The 19529-nt window shown below is 40.4% G+C and overlaps 2 protein-coding genes across 3 annotated transcripts in view; both read left to right on the top strand.

Annotated features, from left to right (window-relative positions):
- Window positions 1-7489, top strand: part of xkr6b (XK, Kell blood group complex subunit-related family, member 6b) — a 62524-nt gene extending 55035 nt beyond the window's left edge. The window contains exon 3 of the mRNA XM_038727533.1: window positions 694-7489. Coding sequence (XP_038583461.1) covers window positions 694-1664 — 971 coding nt within the window. The 3' untranslated portion in view covers window positions 1665-7489. The remainder of the gene's footprint in view (window positions 1-693) is intronic.
- Window positions 7490-9444: 1955 nt separating this feature from the next.
- Window positions 9445-19182, top strand: ccm2 (CCM2 scaffold protein). Of its 2 annotated transcripts, none has more exons than XM_038727050.1 (10): window positions 9445-9831; window positions 13297-13473; window positions 13627-13710; window positions 14227-14410; window positions 14720-14856; window positions 16555-16690; window positions 16828-16882; window positions 17009-17144; window positions 17258-17396; window positions 17920-19182. In XM_038727050.1, exons 1-10 carry the CDS (start codon window positions 9802-9804, stop codon window positions 18213-18215), a joined length of 1374 nt encoding a protein of 457 aa, XP_038582978.1. In that variant the 5' UTR covers window positions 9445-9801; the 3' UTR covers window positions 18216-19182. The 2 variants fall into 2 exon arrangements, with proteins under 2 accessions (XP_038582978.1, XP_038582979.1); XM_038727051.1 differs by lacking the exon at window positions 9445-9831 and adding an exon at window positions 12386-12549.
- The last annotated feature ends 347 nt before the right edge of the window (window positions 19183-19529 follow it).

Below are 19529 nucleotides of genomic sequence, written 5' to 3'. Positions count from 1 at the left end.
AACACTTGAGTCTAATTTCGTTAGACTCTAGTGTTTTGTTATCTGTCATCTGTCTTTTTTGCATTATACTGTCACTCTGTGGTTATCGCATAATTCTCAGATGCTTCTGTATTTTATACTCGACAATCCATTTTTCTTTGAAGTTCCCATTTCACTGTATTTACAGCGTGCAATATTCTCCACTGTTGCATCCAATTTCCAACATGGATCACTCTTGTTATTGAAACCTCTTTTACTATTCCAGTTTCCTCATGCAATACAGCTCCCCAAGGAAGGCAATTCAATCATAGCAAGTGATACCCTTCCCTGACTGGGTGTCTATAGAAATGCCATCAATACATTTGCTGAGAGGCACCATGCTGCAGCTAATCCTGGCTAATGCAGCAGGTTACTGCTCTGACATATCTGCTGCCACTAGTATTATACAAGTCTTAAGGAAACTGAATTGGTGCTCTAAATGTGTTGACCTGACCTGATCTTGGTAATAATATGCCTTTCAAAATGTGATGGATTGCTTTGGCTGAAATAAAACATACTGTACACAGTAAGTGGAATGGCAGCCAAGTCAAGATAAAACCATAATTCTTTGGGTTTAGAATTTAACCATTTATAAGCATTTGTCCGTTTCTCTCATTCTTACCATTCTGAGTCTTTCTCTGCTCTTACTCTTACTCTCTCTGTCTTTATTCCCAGGTGTTTCTGCCATGTCCTCCCTCCTGTCCCTGGCCTGGGTGCTAGCTTCTTACCACAAACTCCTGCGTGATTCACGTGACGACAAGAAGAGCATGAGCTACCGAGGTGCCCTGGTGCATCTGTTTTGGCGCCTTTTTACCATCTCCTCACGGGTGCTCTCCCTTGCCCTATTTGCCTCCGTTTTCCACATCTACTTTGGCATTTTTGTGGTGCTCCACTGGTGTGCCATGGCTTTCTGGGTCATCCATGGCGGCACCGACTTCTGCATGTCCAAGTGGGAGGAGGTACTGTTCAATATGGTGGTGGGTGTGGTCTATGTCTTCTGTTGGTTCAATGTTCGTGAGGGCCGGACACGGTACAGAATGGTGGCCTATTACACAGTAGTACTGTTAGAGAATGCCATCCTCAGCTCCCTTTGGTATGCTTATCGCGACCCAGCCACCACTGACGCCTATGCCTCTTTTGCCCTCTGTGGCGTCTTCCTGTGCTTTGCCTCAGGTGTGGCCTGTATGGTTCTCTATTACGGGGTTCTACACCCCATGGGCCCCCGGCTGAGGGTGCTAGCCAGCTCTTGCTGTGCTGAGCTGCTGTGGGGCCTTCCATTACCCCCAGAGGCTGAGCCCATGGCACCCACTCCAGGCCCACGTGGCTCTCAGGCCACCCCCACACGGGGCCTGGCAGGGGAACATGAGGAGTCAGATGAAACAGCCACAGACACCTGCCTTCCGGTTTTCCAGGTGAGATCCACAGAGCCTGTGGATGCAGCTGGCAGGCCCATCCGGCCTGAGGGTCCTCTCATCAAGATAGACATGCCCAGAAAACGCTACCCAGCCTGGGATGCACACTTTGTGGATCGGCGCCTGCGCAGGACCATAAATGTGCTGCAGTACATTAGCCCTAATGCGGTGGGCATCAGGTATAGGGATGGTCCGCTTCTTTATGAACTCCTGCAGTACGAATCCTCCCTCTGAACGCATCACCCACAGCTCTGTCACCTCCTCTTACACACAACAATGCACATGTGTTTCCTTTTTTTTCATTCTGCTCTTCCTCCTCTCCAGATATTATCTCTTTCCATCTGACTCAACTCTCTTCTCTTCTCTCCTCTATGATCGTTACATTTTTCTGCAGGAAATGTGTGTTTTGTCAACCGAAAATCTGTCAAGACAGTCTAAACACACAGTCATGATTTATTTTTGGAAAAAACATACGGTGCAGAGAGAAAATTATGAACCTACAATATCTTATATGATACATACAGAAGTCTCATATGAATCCCTCTACATTGATAGAGCAGGGTTCTGTATGAGTGTGTAGATAACATATGAATGTTTCATTATGAAATGTGTTTAATGCATTATACTGTATTGGTGATTCAACCTGTGAATACTTGTGAAGGGCATATTGTATGTCCCTGTGACATGGGACTGGTGCAAAGCCTGATGGGAATGATGGAGGAGAGTCTCAGAGGGGGTAGGTCTTTGCACATCCCTACATTTACTGCCATTCTTTATGTAAAATATTGAAATGTATGATAATGTTTACCAAGTCCTTAGCCCGTAAATTAAAAAGCACTGAAATTTCTATCATCATACTATTACAGAAGGACACAATCAAAGATGTGTCAAGGAGAAGCAATTCAAAACGGATTTTCCCTCTGTAAGCTTACGTGGCTCAAGTGTATCCTGGCTGTACTATTTTTGTTCAAAATCCTAAATCGTAATCGCATCATGTATGGAAGAAAAAAGAAGCACACTGACCTTCAATCAGTTCCACCCACATATTAAATTTTTACGATGCAGACTGCCCTCCAATGGAGGCAAGCTGTAACAGCACGCCTTACTTGGTAATTTCTGCCTGTAGTTGTGACAGCACAAAATATTAAGACAAGCACTAGAGTGAAAAAAACACAATGGAAGGAATGTAGAATGGAGTTGAAATGAGCACAACATTTTCTAAATTGGTGGGTAGAAATCATAGCAAAAAACATTCCAAAGACATTTTTTAAGAATGTAGGTGTTTAGCGAAAGGTAGAAGGGTACAAATGTGTGTTAACATGCACGTTTTGTGCAAAGACAGCCTTCAAGGAGTCCTCCACCATTCCCTTCTGAATCCTGGAAAGTACTCCCTTAGCCAACCTTCCTATTTTGTTTTCTTATCAACAAAAATGTTTTAGGTTGATTAATATATGCGTATTGGGTGCAAAGACTTGTGATAAGAAAAAAATATGACAAATCTGAGAAGATATTTCTATGCTATTATACTTCAGTGCGTATTTGTGTCCACATTTATAGTCATTGACATAACTATATTTTGCCAGAACACACACTTTTTTACATAACAAAAAATGTTGTGCAGTGCAGTGTTGAAAGGTATACTCCTCAACATCAGTGTGCCCTCAAAGAGGTTATACTCTTACATGGGTGTACAGGGCAACTGTTCTGGCACCTGCTAGCGTAGTTGAAACAAAGCCAAATCGCACCTTACAGTACTGTCTTTCCAACTTATCTGCCCCCTTGAACCAGTAGAATGAGCCCTCGCAAAATGTGTGCCATCTATAGGCCTGCTGTCCAGCAATTATACACTGAAATACATCTCCCAGCTGAACATGCGGGAGCTCTCCACTACATATATAGACAGCTGTATTCACTCATGATAAAAGGAAAAGAAAATTTAAAAAAAACATGCCTTCTATGTCAAAGGAGCTTGACTAAAATTTCCAGTGAGGGCTACTGAACAATTTATGAGAACAATGAATGCATTTCATACTCCAATTTTATCTATTTACTCAAATGATTCATCTGAATATATAATGTGTGTTTTTTTTACATAGCAGAGTTTGGCATGACTTTAGTATGAGGCATTATTACAAATGCACCCAACAAGCGATGGCCAAGAGCCCTACACAAAACAGAGATTCCTTTCTGCTGGCTTGCTGGCTTTCTGCTTAGCTGTGGGCACACGTGCCTGCTAACATCGTACTGTAAAAGGCAGATGCCATGTAAGTCCAGGCCAAAGGTGGGAGGGGGTTTTTGCCAGGGTTGGAAAAGAACATGAGGACAGATGTGCTAAAGGGCCTGACTGGAGTATGGTGGATGATTCCTTGTATGCCTGTGTGAGAAAGATGAGATGTTTACCTCTCAGCATGTACTGTACAACCTACAGTATGCATTATAGGATCTAAGTATGCTCACATGGTGGTGTGTACGCACGCTTGTGTGTGTGTCTCCTCAGCCCTTTCCCACAGTTCTGTTGTCTCACCAAATGTTCGGCTCCACCCTTGGTTGCTGCTCCGCCCTCTTACCCCATCTCTGCGGTGCTGGGCCTTGGTACCCTCCAGTGAAACACTCTCACACTCTCTGGTAACTGAACAAAGGGGTTGAGGCTGAACAACTGGAGATCCTGACATGAGAACATGCAATGAGGTACACTGCCATAACCAAGAGCTTCAACATCCAGGGTCTGCCACCCTTCAGCTTAAAAGCGATGTTCAGCCCTGAGTAATTGAGAACTGTTTGGTCAGCTAGGGTGGAGCAAACATCCAACACACCATATGTATAGAAATACACGAGTATGCAAACAACCAACTTGTTCATTGTTTACCATAGTAGCCAGAGTAGTTCCTCTCTGTTGTAGTGAATGAACAGCCATGTTAATAGTTAGTCAATGAATGAATAATGAATTATAAGTATTGTTAAACTTTAAAAAAAACACTAAGCAAAACAGCCAATACAGGGGTTCCTCAGGACCAACAAACAAGACCACTTAACCAGCTGACTCAGGGGTGTCTCAATGCAGTTCTCATTCCCAGGCATGTCCTCAAGGGTCTCCATTTTTTCCTGAACATATTGCATCCTAGACCACTCCTCGGCTGGGACTGTACCACAAAATTACAGTTTGCATATTTTGTTTTCTTGGTAATGATTACTCATTCGTATTATTGGGGGGGGGGGCATTTTTTGTGGTAGTTGGCTGCCTGGCGTACGGTGCATCCTTTCTAAACACAGCTGACCTTTTCCAGACGTGGACACGTGTGTCCAAATCAGGTGCAAATACACTGTGATTCAATCATTTTTGTGTGTGTGTGGGAGACGACAGTATTATATACCATTATAGACAAGATTATGTAAAACTGGGCTGCATTTCCTCTAGTGGTACTTCATGTCGGAAAAGGCAGAGTATTTATGCTTGCTTAACTGTGTCATTAGGATAGCAGAAATGAAAGTTAATTAAACTAATTGGTTTTAACGTCTACAAAGAGTCTATATGTACAAATCTGGATTTTTTTATGAAACATGCAGTATATTTTAAGTATTTCTACAGAACAATCACCATTTTTCCACTTTCTGTATCTAGTGAAAATGATTAGCTAGAGGCTGGTTAGTTGGTGGGTTTTAGTTTTTATATATTTTTCTTTAAATTATACACAAGTTTCAAGAGTTACAGTGTAGTATTCAGGCTGCCACGCTTCATACCATAAACAAGGTCACAAAGAAATCCCCATACAGAGAATTGTTTCTGTCAGGTTACCTGCCCAATGCCACATCCCTCAACAGCCACAACACACAGCAAGAGCGTATGAACAGCAAGCTTGCTCTTCTCAGTCCTTGTTGTGCCTTGTTACTTTGGGTGCTTTAATCCAGCCATGGCAGCCAGGTCCGCAAACAACAATGCCAATGTCTTTCTTTACTTGTTTCATGTGCCAGCACACTCACCAAGATGATGACAACACCAAACAATATTCTCCCTGTCTCCCCAAAGCCAGATCAAGCTAATTTCACTATTCTGTCAGCTCACACCTCAGTCGGCAGTTCTACTTAGTCTTACAGTTTCATCCAAGTTGTCATCTACAGTGTTACAACTAAACTTCACAGTGTGACAGAACTAAGATGTGGGTACTGTGTTAAACCCAGTTATTGGTTCTGTCAAAGACATAGGAGAAAAAGTAAGGCAATACTGAACATCTTCCATACTTGAACGTAGGTTTCTTCATCTTTATAACGTTCGAGTAAGCTGAATCACATCAGCCCCAGTTGATTCAACAAGCTTCAATTAGCTGTTTGGACTGAGCTCAGAAGTGTTAGTTTTGGACTGTTTGATGGGTAGTCTTAACAGATGCCAGCCACGATACCGAACGATGTGGCCAATGATTGTTTTGTACTTTTGTCTATGCCTTTACATCTTCTTCTGTCTTGCAATGATGAATGATTTGTAGTGCCAAGACGTAAACTTTTCTGTGTGTTTGTCTCGTGTGAACAATACATCCTCTAGCCAAAACAATAATGCCTGCAGTTGGAATAAAACATGGAAGATGTCAGTGTTGACAAAATGCGCAAAATAAAAAAACACTTATGTTGCATTTTCTACAACGGAATGATGAAACAGGCCCAATCACTGAATCACTTTTGAATATCCTCATTTCCTGGTTTCCCACCACCTCCCAGCATGCCTTTAGAAGTCATTGTGAGGTGACCCGCAACATTTAGCATGTAAGTGCTCTCGAATGCACAACAAACCCTCTGATTTCTGCATTAATGTGTAGCAGCAGGCCATTGTAGTGTTTAACTTGGTTTAGTCTGTACCTTTGTGTCATGACCATCTGTTTGACCACTGGAGCAGTATGTTCAGATGATAAAACGGTGCATTTTCTTCTTTTACTTTTTCTTCTTCTTTGATTTTTGTTAATAACCTGGTGCTGAATAAATACATTTGAAAAGGTGCTACCATTGTAGACTCCAGAGTCTACTTTTTGGCTTTCTGAAAGCATAGCCTTCCGGTTGACTGAGAGGGCCTGCGCCCCATAAACTTGCAGTCTCAAAATGCTCGAGAGCTAGCACCTCAAATCCACACCGTTTACAGCAGGACTCAACTCTCAATGGTGCCATTTTAATTTTCCGATCTGCACAAAAAACAACAGTTACTCTACTGTTCATACAATGTTTATTATACTGGTTTCAGCATACAGTATGTTTTTGTTTTACTATGATTCAAACTGCACTAGGATTTTTTTTCTTTCTTTTCTCTGAGAGAATCAAACTGGTAGATGACAAAATGCATCTTTTTAGCAAATGCACAGGTGCACAAATGTACTTCTGCTACTGGAATTGGGGTTAAAAAAATATATAGATCGTGATTGCTGTGTTGTAAATTCCTGTCATCTATATGTCCTTAATATGTGTATCTATTTTTGTTGTTATTGTAGAATTGGCTGTAATATTTTGTTTAAAAATGGATTTGATATTCCAATGAAGCGACTATGGTTGTCATATTAATTGCTGCTGATTTTTGAAATTGTTATCAAAGGTGTTGGGAAATATTGCTTTGTTTATATTCAATTCAATTTCTAGATTGTGTTAGCTTGTTGGTGTATTTCACAAATCTATCAGGATACTCCCTAGACTATATGATTTATCCGGGGTATTCCAAAAGTTGGCACAATGTGAGCAAGCAAATTTGCTACAGTATGTAGCATCTTTATGAAAGTGTACTCATACAACCAATGTTGTGACTGAGAACATATAAAGAATGATTTCTTTGTTGTTGTTAAGTATAAAATGTAAGTAAATTGTTTAATGGAATCCCCGTTCTTTAAAAAAGCAAAACTGATGTCCTATTTTTGGGAACAATATAAATATTATTAATAACATATGGTGCTAAAGTTCTTTTTGTATGTTTTGGTTTTTAGATGAAAAGAGAAATATTATGCTGAAAATGTAATGTTAAGCCTTACTGTAGATTCATATATCAGACTGTTCATCCCAGAAGAGAAAAATAAATATAGTATTTGAAAGTGCAATATATTAGTACTGTATTCACATGCACATTTCACATTTCAACAAATGAAAGCCACTGCAATATGTGGCCTGCAAAGGTGTAAGATGTGAGCCTACACACTTTGAGGTAAAGTTTAGTGAATGTATCGTACTATAAAGCTTTACAGTAAACATTTTAGCTTGTGATTAGTACATCTTTAAATGTAGCTAGTTAAAGGCCTACAGGAGTTTTGATTTACTTTGATCAGACCTCTGCAGGTTGACATTGTGTGGACTTAATGTACATGATGTCACAAAACGGATGTACTAATAAGATTGGTAAAGGTCTAAGTTGTCCGACCCAAACAGCAACTAAACTACAAGAAAGGGAGAGAGATGACAAGCAACTGTAGACCAAAAGTGAAAACACATGCATGGTTTGACTATGGCTGTGTAGGGGTGTTTAACATGGGTGCACTAGATCAAATCTTTAACTAATCACCAGCACTAATTACAAAATAATTTTTTTTGGCACATTGGAACAATAGTTAAATAGATATTGAGACATGGGCATATCTCATATATATTTTTAACTTGCAGAGGCAGTTGATATAGTGGAGGATACGTCTGGGGTCAACCTTTGATGGACAAAGTTTACAAATGTAATATGATTCATTTAGAAATATACAGTATGTTGAGAGGTTACATAAACTAAAAGCCAAATCAGGCGTAACAGACCTAAACACAAGGTTACTAAATGTAATAATTTTGCAGATCCTATACTGTAGCCATAGTTCATCCTTACCTGCATTGATGCACACACGTTTTGCTATTTGCAATTGAATTAAAGGACAATCACCAACCTTTAACAAAACAAATTCAGACCCAATACATATAATTTAGCATTTAATTTTACATAGTGACATTTCTTGACCATCCCAAATATAACCAATAGCAGATGAAGTAGTCTACCCTTCACCTGCTTTATCCAGAGGTTCAGGAAAATAAAGACAGATGAATATGACATGATTAAAAAGTAAATACCCTTGACAGTTTCTGGAGGTGTGTAGAGCTTAGCCTTTTGTTGGCATGCATGCAGCCAACCTTGTGAGTGACTGGTCTCTGTTCCAGTTTAATATCCTCTTGCTGTTTCTTTTTTCCTCCACTTGTCTCATCTGCCTCTCTCTCTCTCTCTTGCTGTCTTGATTGGCTGTCTACATTTTTGTCCTAGTAAAACAGGGATAGTAAAAAGTAACAGTTGGTGTGTCAAGAAATTCTTTTGACAGACACACAAAAATGTCACAAGTGATACACTGCATTTTAAGAGCCTCGTTAGTTATTAACAGCTAGTGTTTTTAGACAAATAAAAACTATTTTCAGGGCAAGAAAGACTTATCTTAGCAGAAAAGCACAAAGAAAGAAAGCTAATACAAGTGTAATATTGAACTGCATAACATTTAGGTGTGTCAGGTCAAGAGGTAGCCTATGGCTTACTGGGAGGGACAGAGCCACCTGTGCTTTTTTCTCATATTAAAAGGAAATATCAGATGTGGAAAATGCCTATTGTTTGTGATGTGACAAAAAGTGACATATGGGGCTTTCCTAAAGAGAATTGAGAGACAAGTGTCAAAATTTCAACCTCTTAAAAATTACAAATGGTCAAGAAGCTGTTATAATCAGGAGGGGCTGTAGCAAGCAAACAATAAATAAAGCATTATAAATAGCATTCTGTTAAGGTAGTGAATTTCCCCACTATGGGACCAATATGTTACAGTATAGTCACATATGCAAAATTTACTCAGTGTCTAAATGCCATAGCTATAATTCCTTTATCTGAAGTGAGTTGTAACTGAATAATTTGATATCTTTTTATTCTAGCTAACAACATAAACGCTGTCCGTAAACACTACAGTCACTCTATCACTCTGCCGTATAATCAGTGTAACACACAGTACTGACAGTAGCAGCTGTTTTGGTTTGTGCAAAGCCAAGCATGACGCTGGACCACAGTTCAACGCCCAAAATGGCGGCACGATTGAAAAGTTTTGCCTGTTTTATCCGAGTTTGTCTTCATCACAGACTATCTCTTCAATTGTTTTAGCAGCACTGAAGCATACCATTTTCAGACTGGAGGCACGCCGGCATTTTTTTCTAATGGTTGTGGAATACGGCAAAAGTCAGGATGGCTTTTGCTATCGGCTCAAATTCGGCATCACTTTACTAATGCTAGGCTAAGCTAGGCTAGCAAGCTAACTACTGTCAGATGAGTGCTGGTTAAAAGCTTCGGTAGTTATGTCTCGTCTCACCTGGATCTCCACGCCGACCTGGATATGAAGAAGAGGACCTTCACATAGAAATGGAGGATGATGTGAAAAAAGTGAAAAAGGTAAGGTGGGCAATTACGCATACTTTGTACTGCAAGTTGATTAGCTATCATGCTAACTTACTAGCTAGTCAGACCAGTTGAGCTTAACGTTAACGTTAGCTGGCTAAGTTTAGCCAACTATCAAGTAAATATCAGCGGACAGAGGCAAAGCTCTCACGATAACGCACCGACATGTTTATTGTATTTTCCATCGATTGCCGTTGTGTTAAATGGGGAAAACCGGACATTAAATAAACATAACATAGTTAAATTAATGCGCAACAGAGAGCGAGTGAAGTGTCAACGTTACAAGTTAAGTTAAAACGTTACCGTGAGCGTGAGGATGCTTTTATCTATAATCTAACGTTATTAATATCAATGTCGCCTTCAACAAATCTTGTTCACTTAACGTTAGTCCATTAAAATGTGTTCACATATCAAGTTAGTATGTGTTCGTTGTGGTAAATGTTCTTAATAGGAAATCATCGGCCATTGCTGTATTAATTAACGTGAAGGTGATGCTGGATATACCGCAGTGTCAGTATTCACAAAAAGGCTATGAACGCAAAACCTAGTTTCCCAGAGTAATAACCCTCGTTGTTACGTGTAGGCGTGGGTCATGGAAGATCTGCGTGCTCAACATCAGCTGTCAAAGGCAGCAGTCATCAGTGTCAGTCATGCTAAAGGGAATCAGCACTCACACATGGTTGTGACAACCATCTTGCCCTCTGCCACACATGCAGTACATACACATACTACCTAATGATCCCGTTTGATATGGAGAGGGGTCTTTGTGTTCAGACACATAGCTGACATTCCTTTGATCTTTTCTTCCTACTGTGTCTTACCACAGACAGAAGAGGTATTTTCCCTCTGTTATTTGATTGGCACAGGAGGAAACTGAAGGGCAGGACCCACCAAATCTTGGCTTGACATGACGTCCACAAGTTTCCACAGTCTGAGCAGCATAATGAGAAGTGAGGTGTCTTGAGGTTCACGTCTTTGTTATTATTGTGCTGGTCATTCCTTAATTTTTCCATGACAAAAACACTAATTTTACCTCTCATCTAAATCCGCCTACTCATGATGTGAAGGGAATTTTGAACGGAAATGAAGTGATATCCTAGTGTTAAGAAGGTTTGTTTGGGCAAGGAAATGTTTTTCTCAGCAATATTATCTAACCCAAAGTCTGCGCTTAGTTTGATAAGGCAAAACTCAAACTTCCACTCAAAGTACCTTAACACAAATGATAGGTTGCCTAGGTAATTTCTATGTAGATCTGCAGTAAACATATTTAAACACTTGCCTAGCAGCATTTTAGCTTTTAGGAAAGTCAGATATCCTTAGGTGGAAACAATTGTTAATTTTTTTCCGTTTTATCTCAGTACAAATTAATGTTTTCAGTGAACAGCTTTTTCAAACTAGTTATGACCAATTTTTTTGACATCTTTCATACTGATCAGAGTTGATTATCTTTACTTTGAGAGATCAGTGTCACCAATACATACAGTTCTTGTTTGTTCCACTTGGTGGAGATAGAGAACAGCATTTTTATCACTTTACAAAGTTTTGTGTTATTACACAGGTTCAAGTGAAAGCTCAAACCCTTTAATATGAAAACAAGATAGAAAGCTACTTTCACTTTGCCAACTGTTTTCTCATTTATAAAAGCTTCCTATTTGTCGGGTGGAATCTCTGGAACTTCATGAAATGTAGGTATTTTGCAGACAGGAAGGTCTGGAAACTGTCAGGTATCTGGAGAAGTTAATGAATTTTCCAGCTTTACAGCAATATAGCAGAGTGAACCCTCTTTTGACTCCCACACACGGCATTGTCTTGCTTTCAGCCCAGTGGGAGTGATGATGTTTTACAAACACTAATAAACCAAGACTCCTCTTACACTTACACAAAGTTTGAAAGTCCACCTGTACTTGTTTTCTCCCAGGCCATCAAAGCACAAAGACGTCATACAGTATCTTCACTTATGTTTCATCCTCTGAACTGACTTTCACCAAAAGAGGCACTTGTTCATCTTAAGGCCATCTACTGGGGTCAATTACAGTAGCTCTTGTCTCATATTTCCTAAGGAAAAGCCATAAAATGTTAATGCACTGACATACTGTTAAATAATGCACTGATACCACAGCATAGCTTACCTATTGTAGGTATTGCCAGCAATAGCAAGTTATTACATTGACCTTTTCACAAGTTGTGTGAATAAAGGAAATAAATCCTATGGCGCTACATATTTTGCCTTATTGATTCTGCAGTGTAACAGAATATACACTGTCTTGTATTTAGTGGTGTAGCAGTGATGGAAGGCAGCAATCATCGCATCGCAATAAAATATCATGTGGAGTAAAAGTCATTATCGCCACACACTCTCTTTTGTCTGTCTTCAACATCTGTGAAGCACTTTTTAAAAGTGTTTTTCAATATTCAAAGCACGACTTCGTGTGTCATCACAGGAAGTTGTGGCTTGTCCCCTTCCTGTTCTTGTGCTTGAGTGTATAGACAGAGAGACACTTCCCTTCCTCTGTGAGGGGGTTACACCCCACACATACACACACCCAGGCCGTGTTTGATCTTGTATGTCTGTCGCCGGTTGGCAGCTGCCACTGTGTGTGAGTGGAGGCAACAGGTGACAGTGTTTAGACGGTGTGAGGCGAGCGTAACAGCATCTGTGGCCAGGCCGTTGAATAGGTGACTCTTCTAGCGTATGGGCTCATGGAGAACGAGGTAGGCTTTCTAAGGCTTTCTCAGTGTTGACATTTTGCCAGTTGATACAGAGGCTAAAGAATTATATAATTTCATATTTTATTTTAGAGGTTCTGAAGTGATTACAGAAATATTTTTGAGAAAAGGAAGGAAATATTTTTTCTCTTGTGACACATCGGTGGCAGCTTCTCGTCGTTGTTTTGAGGTTAATGTTCGAGATTTAAATGTAATTCGCCATCATTCGTTTAAAACCGACTTTGACTGCAAACTCCTCTACATATTGCAAAATGCTGAGTTTTCCTTTTGCACATGATATTGTTGATATTTGAGCACCACATATTCGGTAACACGGAGGGCTGTGCATTTGCACTCGCAAAGAGTCCGTCTACTGTATCTTACTCTGCAGCTACCAGCACAGTCAGGGGAAGTAGGGTCAGCAGAAATTACAAGGCATATAAGTACCACATTCAGAAGAAGTTTGACATAGTTACTGCTTGTTTATTTGGGGGATGGGACATTAAATTTGTAGCTGCATTTGCAGTTGCTTTACTGTGTTGCCAGCCCATTGCAACTACACCATGTGGATGTTGTGAATATGAATTGTCCAGTAATTAATAATAATATACTGTTGCATAGAAACAGATAATGTCAATGGTTTATAATTTAGAAAGTCTGAAATGCTACATAATATCCACACAAATTTTGGGAAGGCTGCTTGACAATCTTCTAATTTCTCTCAACCCCGTTCTCTTTATTTTCATTCACTAGCCTGGTATCGTGTCTCCATTCAAGCGAGTCTTCCTGAAAGGAGAGAAGGGGAGAGACAAGAAGGCCCAGGAGAAAGCCGCTGAGCGCAGGGCCCTCCACACCTTCTCGCTCTCTCAGCCTGACCACCGCATCGACCCTGACATCCTGCTCAATGACTACATTGAGAAGGAGGTCAAAGTGAGTGTGGCTAGCAGAGATGTAAAGTCCCTGATCATAGATAAATAATATTGTAGTACCTTTCACTTAGGAGCAAATGATGATTTATATGATGCTAAGCTGTTGTTCTTAATTTTTGTAGTAAAAAGTGTGTTTATGTTGTGTCCTGTCCAGTACTTGGGGCAGCTGACATCAGTTCCAGGATACTTGAACCCATCAAGTCGCACAGAAGTGCTGCAGCTCATTGACACTGCAAGGGTAAATATCTGAGTGAGTTGGCTGCTCACTCTCTTTTCTCTTGCTTTTTTGAAAACTATTTTATAGATTTAATAAAATTCCTTTAATAGTTAAGTTCTTTTCATGCAAACATAAGTATACAGATGACATTTTTCAATGGGTGATGCCAATATTTAGAGAGCAGGACAGATGATGTCTGATAGTTAATGCCATATCAAAACAAAGAAAAGCCATGTAACATTTCATTATTCCATGCCCATTAAAATCTAATATAGCCTACATGGTTATTTTAGCCAGTAACATGTTGTTAAATGGAAATGTTATTAATTATTGTAACAGAAAAATACATCGGGTTATGCGGTAACTTTCAGATCATGACTGGTATTTAAAGGAGAGTGGAGTACAGCGATGTCATTCGACTGCTTTATTCTATAGATTAACATAACACTATAAATATTTACTAGTCACACGTTGGTATTTATCATTCCTGTCATAACAGGAATTATTACCCACTCTTTACACCTCTGTGATTTTCAGAAGTCCCATCAGTTGGCAGGCCAGCTGACATCGGAGCAGGATGCAGTGGTGAGCTTGTCAGCGTACAACATAAAGCTTGTATGGCGCGATGGAGAAGACATCATCCTGAGGGTGCCCATCCATGATATTGCTGCTGTCTCCTACATCAGAGATGACTCTTTGCACCTTGTGGTGCTCAAAACAGGTGAAAAACCAAACTTAATATTTAAAGGTTTCTGCAAGTGTTAAGTTGCTGTCAGGTCCCTCTGGTTCTTTGTTTGGTTATGTCCTTATGACAGTACACAAGGACAAGTGATTAATTTTAAAGTTAACTGTTACATCCAGTTTAGAGCAAGTGCTTAACTGACATCTTTCAGGACAGGAACTAACAGTAATGTAAAATTATGTGGCAAATGATAATGACTGGTTTGGATTCATATATTTCAAAATGTCCAAAATGCTAAGTTGACAACGATTCAGTTGTTTGAATTGTGTGTTTTTCGCTGTTTTTCAGCTCAGGAGTCAGGAGGTTCTCCTTGTCCTAGCTCGTGTCCTGATCTCAACAAGTCTCAAACCCTGAGCTCCTTATCGGAGAGTGGAGCTGTGCTTGTGGAAGTCTGCTGTCTGCTCGTGCTGGCCGTTGATAATAAGGTACAGGATTATTCTGCGGCTGTGTTTACCACATGCATGTTTAGAGCAGCCAAATACAAATCTGCAGTTTATTTATTTATTTCAGTAAGGTCCCTCAGGTGAGAACAATGCCTTTTGAACCAAAGTGTTCACCAAATGAATTTTCTGAGACTACTGTACGGTTTTCTGCAGTGCTGTATGGTTCCCTGTGGAGTTTTAGACCTGTATTAGCGAGATGGACCTGTTTTTCTAACAGTGGGTCCCACTCTAGTTTTATCTCTTGCACGAGCACACAGTTGGATATCACAATACGCAGAACAACCAATGATGTCACACTATTCCACTCAATAAAAACTCTAGCTCTTTCTAGTGCTCCTAATAGTATTTATAAGAATCCACCATGTCTGAACAAACACAACTAGGAGCAGTCTCTAACGCATTGTCAGTCACTGCTCATGTGCAGCCCCCCTTCCTAGTGCATGCTCCTACTCAGTCAAGCATATTATTTTCAGTGCACGGCTTCAGGAGGAGCCTTGCAAACACAATGGCTGAGAAAGTACAGTCAGCAATGAAAAAACTTGCCCATACTTTCTTTGCCAACAACAGAGTATAGTACAAAAAATGTTTGCCAACCAAGCGTAATGTACAGGTCTGAAAAGTGAATCCAATTTTGATTTGCCTTAAACCTGCATTATTTCTAATGGCCAGCAGGGGGCGACTCCACTGGTTGCAAAAAGACGCCAGATTGTAGAAGTCTGAGAGAATGGCCCTACTTCTCACTTGAATTACTACCTCAGTTCACACTTAACTAATGAGTTTATGGTCTCAATCTCAAGTTTCCTATCTTCTTCAATACAGCATGATGTTCATTTAGTAAATTATGGTCCCATTTAGAGTAAAATAGACGATAAAGCAGGGTATGCCTGAAGGTGTGGCTACCTTGCGATTGATTCACTACCACAGCAAACTGTCATGTGTAGCAGCTGTCCAGCTCCACCCTCTTATCCAAAAATGTGCACTTGTGGTTCCAAAAAAACAAGATGGCGCACTTCCCTGGGGCTGCAAAGCGCTGCAGAGATGTCTTTGAGCAGCGAGAGGGAGCGAGGTCTTGGCGAGGCTCTTGCCATGGAGAGCAAGTCCTACAAGGGATGAGGTTTTCGCAGGGCAACTAGCTCCTTTTGCTTCCGTACAAACTTGTGGGTTTGGTGGGAGGGGCATAGCGGGGTGATACAAGCAGCAGAAGGCGACACGGAAGGTTTTGCATTGTTTATGTTAAATTGTTGCGTACTGCAGCTGTAAGTGTTGGAATGTAACCTGAATCAACCACAGAAATGAACATCAAAGAAAACTGTTTTGTTGGTACATTGAGGCAGACACTGACTTCTAGTTACCAGCAGTTATATTTTTGAAATATAGAGTAATGAAACAAACTTGGGGCTAACCACAGCCTGAAGTCTGTTTAATGTGTTCCTACTGGTTTAAAGACCACAACTGGTAAATTCCAGTGAAGTTAACAGAATTCAGATAATCATGATGCACTTGTCAGTCTCACACAGGGGTGATTTCAAATGACATTGCAAGATGTCAAGATAATGTAAAAATAAATGTAAATGCTCCGTATTTGTATAGCGTCTTTCTAGTCTATGATATCACAGAGAGTCATGAATTATTTTCTGCAGAAGAGTAAACTATTAATAGCTAACTTTTTTCCTCTTTCAGGCAGCAGCAGAGGAGCTGTGCCTTTTGCTCAGCCAGGTCTTTCAGATCGTTTACACAGAATCAACCATTGACTTCTTGGACAGAGCCATTTTTGATGGCGCAACTACACCTACCAGACACCTTTCCCTATACAGTGGTGAGGACAAAAAAAAAATGAGACACTTTTTCTGGATGTCTTTGGAGTTTTACCTTCTTCTCAAGCAGCTGGATTTTAAGACCTTAAGTCCGATATGAATTTTTAAATATGTACTATTTTTTGCTATTATTTTGCAGATGACTCTTCAAAAGTGGACGTTAAGGAGGTCTTTGACTCGGAAGCCAGCACATTGTAAGTACATGGTTGAAGAGTTACTTTGATGATAGGTTTGGGAAAAGTGATGAAGAAAGAATTTTGACACGTCTCAAAGTGGTTTACTCTTTACTCTCACTTACAAGGGGTGTATTCTACTCTCAGTCCTTTTCAGGGCTCGATGGAGGCAGAAGAAAACTCTCCATCAGCTTCCACCCCAGCATCCCCTCAGACAAAGACTGCGAGTGAAGGAGAGCTCAGCACCACTGCTGCAGAGCTGCTGCAGGACTACATGACCACAGTATGGCGATTTCACCCTCTTTCTTTGTCCCTTTCTGATTTTGAGAAGCAGACCTTTTTTCCAAGCTGTATTAATTCTCATTTTGATTTTTCAACATTTTCTTCTCCTTCTAGTTGCGGACAAAGCTTTCATCACAGGAGATCCAGCAGTTTGCTACCCTGCTCCACGAATACCGAAACGGTGCCTCCATTCATGAGTTCTGTATTAACCTGCGACAACTGTATGGGGACAGCAGGAAGTTCCTTCTACTTGGTAAGACCACTCTAATTCCCCATTAGTTAAGATACAGCAATCTTGTGTAGCTAGACCTCCATGTCAGCAATCTCAACAAGGTCTGGAAAAGTTCAAGCTCAACATTTGATTAGAAAAGCAGTAGGCTGTTGTTGTACAGTTACAACTAGAACATTTGTTTGTATGTAACCAAAATGTGTTTCTGAAAGCCGGAATTGTCAAAGTCACTGGACTTTACAATCAGTCAGAAGACTCTTTGATTCATGTTTTGTGAGCTTTTTAAGATTAAGGTCGGGCTGTTTGGGATTAGTTTTGTTTTGTGTGAAAACTGATCTAATGAAAAATTTTAGCAGAAGAGCACCACAAGCATACTAGTAAAATTCCAACTTAAAAATGTGTTTAACAAATTATATTCATGTATGCATGTAGGGGTAATTTTCCAAAGGCATGATTCGATTTGACATATTTGTCATACAGTATGTGCTAAAAAGACAGATGTTGTATCACACAGTCTGTGACTATATGCATTATAATGTGTCTGCAGGCCTGCGTCCCTTCATACCAGAGAAGGACAGCCAACACTTTGAGAATTTCCTCGAGACCATTGGTGTGAAGGACGGCCGAGGCATCATTACAGACAGCTTTGGTCGTTACCGGCGCACCGCCAGCTCCGCCTCCGATTCCACCACCAACGGCAACGGAGCGGCCGAAGGAAGCGCTGCGTCAGACGAGGGCCAGGAGGCCTCTGAGGGAGACGAATGGGACCGCATGATCACTGATATCAGTAATGACATTGAGGCTCTCGGCTGCAGTATGGACCAGGAGGGAGTGACGCCCTGACGTGGTGAACAAAGGGAGCCGAAGACACAGAGTTGAAGCCTTAAATCCATCAAATGAACAGTAGGCATGAGCTGAACGGATCAGATGAAGGTGGTCCTTAGCACTGACCTAAGATTTGGTTATTTTATTTTCCTCTAATTGTCAAGAGGACGTTCCATAGTCCCTACACACTCAAGGAAAACCTCAACCTATTACCACAAAAACATGAAGTCAACAAATGCACTTATGCAGACCCTGTAGATGACGTGCAGTCAGTTGGCTGTTTTTCAGAAGGATTCATAGCCTCTGATAATATTTTAAGTTTCTTTGGTTTTTATACTTGTATATTGGCAGTATCTGCCACTGCTGTCAGCAATGTAGCGAAAATCTCCAGAGTCTGTGAATATTTCAGTCTGTTTTGAATACCCTCAACGACTTTGGAGAATCCATCAGAGGCCTGTGTAACATGTTTTACAAAGTTAAGACTGAGGCTGTACTGGTTTCTGCTTTTGTATAACTATTAGGTCAATCAGCTTCATCCACCACAGAGAGAACTTCATTTATTTCACGTTTGTTTGTTGCTGTGAGAGTGGAACATTTTCCTATGTATAATTTTGTTTTTCAATAAGATTTGTGTACCACTTTGTTTTACACTATCATTTGTTATCAGTGTTTACTCATTTATATCATTCTGCCTTATTCAAACTGACCATGAAAATGCTGTAAAAACAAAAATTCTCACTCAGTTTAAGCGATTGAGTGGGGACTGTATTTGACAAAGCCATTTAGCTTATGGCTGATGTAAATTTATGATTTTTCGTTCTTCTCCTGCAGGCCATCTTATGTCTGGTGACATTACATTTATCTGTCATTGTGCCTTTACACTGCAGTACTGCTACCAACTGTCTGTCACTCACAGGCGGATAATTATGAACTGTAACTACAGTTGTTGAGCAAATCATGGTTATTAAATAACAGCTACTTTACACCGATTGTATGTTTGTGTTGTAAAATTACAAGCATCGTGATGTCTCTTGATAAAACATGGTTATTAGCCTTTACAGCTGTCTGCTGCATTATCAACAGTGTGATGTGAGTCTAACCTCCTCATTTAATTTGACTTTCATACACCAAAACTGACAAAAGAGGTGAAGGTTTCGTAATCTGATTATGATCCTCTCTGACTGATCATCTGCTTGGATGCACCTAAGCTGCTGCCTTCAAAGTTAGGGGATTAGTTTTGTGAGTGTCAGGGGACCAGAAATTGGCAGGAGAGTTCGAGTTGAGCACATTCCATAGGGCCACTCACTGCTCACTTTTTAAACTATTTCCTTC

This window comes from Micropterus salmoides, unplaced genomic scaffold (assembly GCF_014851395.1).
Source record: "Micropterus salmoides isolate LMB-PRFRI ecotype aquatic unplaced genomic scaffold, ASM1485139v1 Ms_hic_scaffold_18, whole genome shotgun sequence".
Classification (NCBI taxonomy): domain Eukaryota; kingdom Metazoa; phylum Chordata; class Actinopteri; order Centrarchiformes; family Centrarchidae; genus Micropterus; species Micropterus salmoides.
The sequence above is the reverse complement of the archived record's forward strand: the minus strand, read 5'-3'. Positions and strand labels throughout refer to the sequence as shown.

Bases quoted from the DNA above. Each gene is read 5' to 3' on its own strand.
- ccm2 (XM_038727050.1), top strand. From the start codon at position 9,802: ATGGAGGATGATGTGAAAAAAGTGAAAAAG. The intron at 16,691-16,827 runs GTGAGGACAAAA...ATTATTTTGCAG, and splicing joins ACACCTTTCCCTATACAGTG to ATGACTCTTCAAAAGTGGAC. The intron at 17,397-17,919 runs GTAAGACCACTC...ATGTGTCTGCAG, and splicing joins CAGGAAGTTCCTTCTACTTG to GCCTGCGTCCCTTCATACCA.